Below are 7,262 nucleotides of genomic sequence, written 5' to 3'. Positions count from 1 at the left end.
GGGGATAAGCCTGTGGGAAATCCTGGCAAGTCCTCGTATAATGGAAAGGAGGGATATCGTTGGGTTAGAAACGGAGGGATCAGCATTTGTTTGCTACCAATTAAATCCCGAGGTACCTGATGGATAACCGAAAAAGAAGCTGTGTATTATTCCCCTGAAGGAAGGACGGACCTTGTTAAGATTGATGCTAAAGGCTTCATAAATCATTTGATTTGTAAAGGTGGTAGATTGAGCTGATGAATCTAACGATATTTGATAAATAGGTACCTGTCTACGGTTTATTAGAGAGGAAATCTTTTTTAACATCTAAAAGAATATCCATACGGACGGCGCCTAGCACCCCTAAGAAATCCCAATTCAGACTAAATGAAATATATACAATATGAACACCGCTTGCCCCGGAAGAATACCCATCGGGCTTCTAGGTATGGCTTGCCTTTTCAACGATCAAGATACCTATTGATCTCCGGTACCGAAGACTTCGAGATGTATCCGCTCTGGGCTTACTCCAACGCCGACTAGATACTTCTCCGTATCTTTCATGAACGCGTAAGGACCACAGATGAAGTACTCTGCGCGTGCATCATCAAGGAACAGGTTAGACTTGGGGTCAACCTTGCTGAGGTCTACTCTCCCAGCGAAGTGGTAGTCAACGCCTTGAACATCGCGCTGTTGGGGTGACGTAACAAAGAAGGTTGCGCCGATGTTATTGTTGACGTCCTTGGCGCACGTATCTCGGATATGATCGTTAAACGCGCGGACCTCAGAGCTATGTACCCCGTGTATCCACGAGATGCGCCGGCGGGATCCCACGTTTACGGCGCTGTTGAGAATGGACAGCATAGGCGTAAGACCAACACCTGCAGAGATAAGAGCGATAGGTTTGCTCTCATCTTCCTTGGGGTCAACAAAGAATTCCCCAGCAGGCGCCGTAAGCTCGAGAACGTCACCCTCCTTGTAGTTTTCGTGCAGCAGATTGGAGATCAATCCCGGAACGCCAGCCAGCCTGCCCTTATCTTTCTTTACGCTGATGCGGTAGTAATCGGTACGTGGTGCTTCGCTTAGCGAGTATTGCCTGGGTTGCATGTGACCCATTTGGGGAATGAATACTTGAAGACTAATGTATTGTCCCGGTAGAAACGACGGGAGCGGCTGCTCGTCTTCGGGTACGAGATAAAAACTGGTAATCTCAGATGTCTCTGGTACCTTGCGTTGGATCTTAAAGCGGCGCCAGCCCTGCCAATTTTGATGAGCAGCATACAGCTGCTTTTCCCTGCTGATGAAAATATCGGCCAATGCACCGTAGGCGGCGGTCCAGGCTTCGGCGATTTCAGGAGTGCAAGCATCACCTAGCACAGTGGCTACGGCCTCGATCAAATGCTTTCCTACAATTGCGTATTGGTCGGCCTGGACGTTAAGACTCTCGTGCTTGTGTGCGATACGCTCTACGAGAGCTTTTAGCTGGCCGAGATCGTCAACGTAGGTGGCATAGGCAAAAACAGCGCCAGCTAGAGCTCGCGGTTGAGCTCCGCTACTTTGATTAGACATGCTAAATATGTTCTTGAGCTCCGGATGAGCAGCGATCATATTATTGTAGAAGAGTGTCGTAATCGCCACACCGTGTTCCTTCAAAACCGGAGCAGTCGCCTTAACGATGGCTATATGCTCCGGAGAGATGGGTGCAGCAACAGCCATCTTGGATGTTGACGGATGTGATATGGGATGGTTAAATGGCAATTATGTTTGTTTATGTTTCTACGGAATGAAACTCTCGAGGGATACTAATAAACAAAAAGTCGTAGGAAGTGACGTGTTGGGATATATGATTCTCTCTGTGTTGCGTGGACGCACGCTCTTATATACTCTCTTTTTCATCTTGAAAACATAAAACTTACAAAATACATATTCGATACAATTGGCTGCCGTTACGGAACGCAAACAAACAATGTTGCCATCTCCGCCGTTCCGCTAGTTCATCGTACCACGTTTCCTATGGAGGACGCCGGATTGATGTCTACAACTGAATTGTGGTAACGAACCGAAACGTCAAAATCATATTTTTTTCACTCGAGATGAACCCACCAGGTCCTCCGACTATTTTCGTGGATTTACCATCTCCGCGGTGGTTAAAGCCCCCAGTGCCGCCCCGAGGTTTTTCTATGTAATTGAATCTGGGCTTTCTTCCTAGGGTCGATATTATTGCATATTAAGTTTTCCCTTAATTGATTTTTGAATGACTTAATTATACCGATTGTTATCAGGAAGATAGCATAGCTAAGAAGGTTCAATTCTGTCAATGAATCGTATTGATGCTAACCCCGGCGACGGAGTTTCTAAATCCCTGCCTTTTCTTTCGAGTGGAAATTCCCATAATATGCATATCTGCCCAAAAAGTTGAGCCTCTCAAGAAGATTGCAGCATTCTCATTTCGTGCTTCTAAACTCCCTTTTTCCGCGGACCGAGGAGGGGCTAACCTGGGACTCGAACATCACGGGGTTGGTGCTACTGATTAGCGAAGTGCTAGCTGAAAGAAAAAAAACAACATTTGCCAATCCCGGATTAGCTAAAAGAAAATAAAGGGAATTGTTGGCTGAGATCCTACCTCTAAAACCCATCCTATTACTCATCACTTAGACCTACCTACCTACCTAGGTAGGTACATAGGCGACCCGCCAAATTGGTCCAGTTCTAGACGGGATATTTTACGTAATTGGCCTTGACTCTGGACGCTTCTAATATTTAAAATCCGTTTAGCACTGTCAAAAAGTCATACGATATAGGTAAACGCCGTAATTTATAGAGAACTATGTATCCGTCCATGTGTATATCCCCTATGAACCAGTCGTGTGTGGGTATCGGAGGACTGAGGGAGTGGCAAAACATCGACCGATCCCACGACAACAATCAGATTCCAGCTTAACGAACCTTGCTCACGCCCACTATCCAAAATACCAGGCCTTATTCCCTTGCACATAAGAAAGCGCCCCCCCATGTTATACGAACCTAGGTTAACTTCATCTTCAAATCGCCCTCAGCGAACCTGGGTAACTCGGTTTGGTTGGTAAAATGTCGTGGCAGACGGTTCTCCCCCTTTTCATATGGATGACCGGCTTCCTCCCGCGCTAGGTCGTTCACCCACCGACAGTGCCCTTCGAAAGTCCTGGCCTCATCTGACTTGACTTCAACATCGTGAAATTTATTCGCCAGGTGAAACCAGCAAAGGGCGTTGCCAACTGTACCAACTTCGTCGCTGACACCAATTTTCGCTTCTCGACTCATCCGGTCCCACAAGTCTTGATCCGTGAACAGATCTATGAGATGCTGCGCCACAGCTTTATAGTCACCGGGCTCGACTAAAAAGCCGTTCACGTTATCCTTGACTTGAATCGGTATACCGCCGGCTAGAGTAGCGATCACCGGCCGTCCAGCATGTAATGCTTCGGATACTTTAACCTCGAAACCCTCTCGCGTGGATAGTTGAAGAACCACATGAGCTTTCGCGATTAGGGTATTGAGAAGCTGATCATTGGCCTGTAGGCGCATGACACTAATGTCGTCCGCAAGATCTGAATAATGCGCCTCGATCTGTTCCGTGGCGATATCATATATCAAATTTCCGTCTGGGTCATCAATGGAGCTGTTACCAGTGCTGTATCAAAGAGTTAGCTTTCGATTTTCGAATTTATAACCCTAAGAGAAACTCACACTACAAGCTGAGGGATATCTTGCAACCCCAATTCTTTAGCACGCCGACGAAATTCACCATACGAATCTATGACCGTTGGTATACCCTTTGCTGGATCGAAGCGAGCAACTTGTATGATGTATTTGCCTATTTATATATTAGCCTATGCCGTAGACGTAGACGTAGAGATTATAATTCTTACGTTCCGGATGCCTCAACGGGGTCCTAAGGCAGCCTACGTCAGTATAGCTTCTTACTTGGGTAAATTCGGAATAGACTTACATGCGTTGGGCATGACACTGCTCGTTGTAATCCCTCAAGTAATAACCACTATCCCAGTCATTTATGGGCTTATTCAAACCATCAAGCCTTTATAACGTCAGACGAGGACCAACTCATTATTAAAGGAGATAGAACACTTACCAATCTGTGGTCGCTGGCATGTACGTGACTAGATTGCGGGGAACGCTGTCCGGGACAAATTTAGGGATGGGATGGCTCACGAACATATCGGCGTGGCGGATGTTGTTCCACAGGAAATTCCATACTTCATTTTGCGGCGAGCCATCCTGGGCAACAAGATCGCTACGGATTTGGATATGAGAGCGGTAGATGACGGGGCGGTTTGGCGTGATATTTTTTATTAGTGGTATAAGTCCAGGCATTTGAGGGTCATCGATCTAGGCGTTAAATTAGCCACAATAAGCCGACCGCGTATATATATTGGGAAAGACGGAATTTAATTGGGGTATGAAAACGAATCATTGAACTCTTAATTAAACGGCTGTAGTCACGTACCACAATTATGTCGGCACCGCCCTCACTAACGGGGCGCAAAGGACCTCCTTTAGAGAGCCAATAACGGTTGGCATTATCGGCGATCCAGTCCGTAATCGACTGTTGGTCTTCTTGGGAGATGCGGTCCTCCGGCTCACTAACGCCTTGAAGAACATTGTGTATATTCTTGGTGATTCGGAATACGCCCGGACGTGGCTTCGGGACTATGATATAATGTTATTATAGTGCTCATCTGCAAGAAGCTCATCTATACCCCCCCAACGAGGCAGGAGCTATTAGTCTGGGTTTCATCTCAACATACCGTACCAAGTCAAATCAACGCCTGCCAAACGGGCAAATCGCACCAACGCGTGCCGCATGAGTGCGACTCCACCCCCCTGAGGGGTTGAGCTGAAGAAGGCAATTTTGACTTTCTTATCCTTCAGCTGTTTGGCGAAGTACATCGTCGAATCCCATGTGCCATTGGTGCACGTTGACTTGTAGTCGTCAAGGGTAGTCAAGCGAGCTCTAAATCCTACATCACTCATAACGGCACCACGGTAGCCGACTTGTAGTATGGGAACCAGAGAAGGGCCAAAACCCCTGCCGAGTATTATTATCAATTCTCATCATGAAGAGCGTGTAAAGGTGGGCTCTCGGACTTACATTACACATTTGCGTGCCATCGAATCGGCTTGTTCATCAACATCTTTATCGTTCCAGAAGGACATCTCGGACTGGTCGACATCGAAGTCAATAGGAACGATATCAATTTCCAGCCAGAGGCGCGAATTCAAGGTAGGGCTCATGTCCTTTAAAATTAAAGGGAGCCCGGCACCGACGAACTTGACGAAGTTTTCGTGCTCATACTTCTGTATCTGAGACACTACATAATCCGCGATGACATCTTGGTCTTTTTGCACAGGATCAAGTCTTAACAGCTCAACCATGTAATCGAGTAGATATGTATGATCGTGGATTGCAATGGACAACGCCACAGTACCGTCGCCATTGTCCACAACTGAGATACCAGCAAACAACGGCTGCATATAGCAGGTCAGCTATGTGTTGCGAATTCTTTAGGTCTAGATGTAACTTACTGTTAGAGCCCGCGCAAAGGTCCCGTCTACTTTAGGTTAGTATCACGTATGAAAGGAGGGTGGTTTATTTCTCGGGGCCACGCCGTCCTCAGGAGAGGGGGTGGGGAATATGCTACTATTTACTAGCATAAGGAGATCAATAATATGAAAGATATTGTGACATACTGCAAACATGTTAGTCTCTGTAGATGACTCCGTGTAGCCAATTGTGAATTAAAGAAGCTCTCATGTTGGTGCGATATGGAGAAAATGTCTATACTGACCATTTAGCAGCGAACTCACTCAGCCGCCGCTGGTGATGTGCGGAAGCTGTTGAGAACCTCCTTCTCCTTTCTACTGATGGTGCCATGCTTGTTCAAGCACCGAATGAAAGATGGTTTCTATTAATCTAGTAACTGACGGTCGTATTGCTAGTTTTGTCGTTACGACTAAGGTTTAGAAGACGATGCTGACCCGTGGAGAGGAAGAAGATCTTCTCCTATTTTACTTGGGCACCTAAGGTATTTATAAGAGTAGAGTAGTTAGTAGAATAGATAGGTAGTAGGCAGATAGTAGGCAGGTAAACACAGCATCCGGGAGGACCGGTGAGGGGACTCGGAAGGGGAAATGCGGTGTGAGGCGAGAGATGCTGAGATGATTTCCATTCATTTACAAGTTCATACGTTAGAACATAAGGTACATGTAGATACTTTTTGGAGGCGCAATACCTAACCTAGGTATTCATCGAGTATCGGCAGGAAAATGAATTTGAGAGATGCTGAATACCTATTGGTCATAGTCAGATGGCACGTTCGTCTTCAATAGAGTAGCGCGACATTATTGAGTTGGCGCAGAGGTGGCACTCGTAATAAGCGGCTATGAATTCTCCAATTCGCTAATTTTGATAGAGCATACCTACAGTAAGGAAATGTGAGCTCATTACCCTGGCTGCAATGTTGCGATTTATGCGTTCCCGAGAAAAAGCATCTCATGCGGTCGGTAAACGTGTGGTGTCGAGCCTTCGGGTCAGGGCAGAGCAACATTCGAAAATCATACGAGGGGGCGGAAGAGCAGAACATTTCCCTTAAAGACCCCCAAGGAACCCCCAAGAAAACGCGGGATGGCTTACATAAAGTACCTAAGGTAGCATACATCCCGTACTTCGACGCATTTCGTTGCATCTAAAACTTTCTAAAACTTACGATCCTGCTCGCCCAGAGTGGCCAAGAACATATGAGGGGCACTCCCTCAGGTAGTAGCATACGTATGTATGTACGTAGGGTAATTAAAGGGTACCCAAGGTAAGGGGGGAAATACCATGGACCCGGGAAGTTCTCTTGAGCCTCAATTCTAATTTAACCCTACGACTACATTCTTGTTATGCATATTTAACAAGTCTTGCGATTTAGTTATTTTAGCATAGTCATATTTACTATACTTACTTCGGACGTCCCCCGTCGAATCCCCCTCGATTTTGCAGGTTGAGTGCGTCACTGAGATGCTACAGTCCGATCTCCAATTCCCGATCCCAAGAAACACGGTAACTCAGCTGCTCAGCCGATACATTGGGGGTACAGCTCAAGTACCTATAGGGGCCGTGATTATAGGGCTTTTGCTAAAGTCAAGGGTTATGCTTGCCTTACCCCCCAGCTAAGCCCAACTGGCAAAACGAGCAAAGATCATTCCACTTCCTTCGGATTAGCTGATTAGAAGGCAAGTAA

The 7,262-nt window shown here is 46.5% G+C and overlaps 2 protein-coding genes across 2 annotated transcripts; both read right to left on the bottom strand.

The window, feature by feature from the left end:
- Nucleotides 1-206: 206 nt before the first annotated feature.
- Nucleotides 207-1,856, bottom strand: F5Y00DRAFT_243866 (flavohemo protein). Its single transcript, XM_048008738.1, has one exon. It carries the CDS (start codon nucleotides 1,693-1,695, stop codon nucleotides 457-459), a length of 1,239 nt encoding a protein of 412 aa, XP_047862459.1. The 5' UTR covers nucleotides 1,696-1,856; the 3' UTR covers nucleotides 207-456.
- Nucleotides 1,857-2,777: 921 nt separating this feature from the next.
- F5Y00DRAFT_243861 (glycosyltransferase family 4 protein) lies at nucleotides 2,778-6,641 on the bottom strand. The gene is made up of 11 exons (XM_048008737.1): nucleotides 6,461-6,641; nucleotides 5,827-6,327; nucleotides 5,563-5,588; nucleotides 5,129-5,505; nucleotides 4,785-5,065; nucleotides 4,484-4,686; nucleotides 4,109-4,365; nucleotides 3,968-4,054; nucleotides 3,888-3,910; nucleotides 3,706-3,832; nucleotides 2,778-3,649 (listed from the first exon to the last, which is right to left on the bottom strand). The coding sequence occupies exons 2-11, from the start codon at nucleotides 5,909-5,911 to the stop codon at nucleotides 3,004-3,006; spliced, it is 2,112 nt and encodes a 703-aa protein (XP_047862458.1). The 5' UTR covers nucleotides 5,912-6,327; nucleotides 6,461-6,641; the 3' UTR covers nucleotides 2,778-3,003.
- Between the last annotated feature and the right edge of the window lie 621 nt (nucleotides 6,642-7,262).

The sequence above is a fragment of the Daldinia vernicosa genome, assembly GCF_022497035.1.
Source record: "Daldinia vernicosa strain CBS 139.73 unplaced genomic scaffold F5Y00scaffold_43, whole genome shotgun sequence".
Taxonomy (NCBI): Eukaryota; Fungi; Ascomycota; class Sordariomycetes; order Xylariales; family Hypoxylaceae; genus Daldinia; species Daldinia vernicosa.
This window is presented reverse-complemented; position numbering and strand designations above follow the sequence as displayed.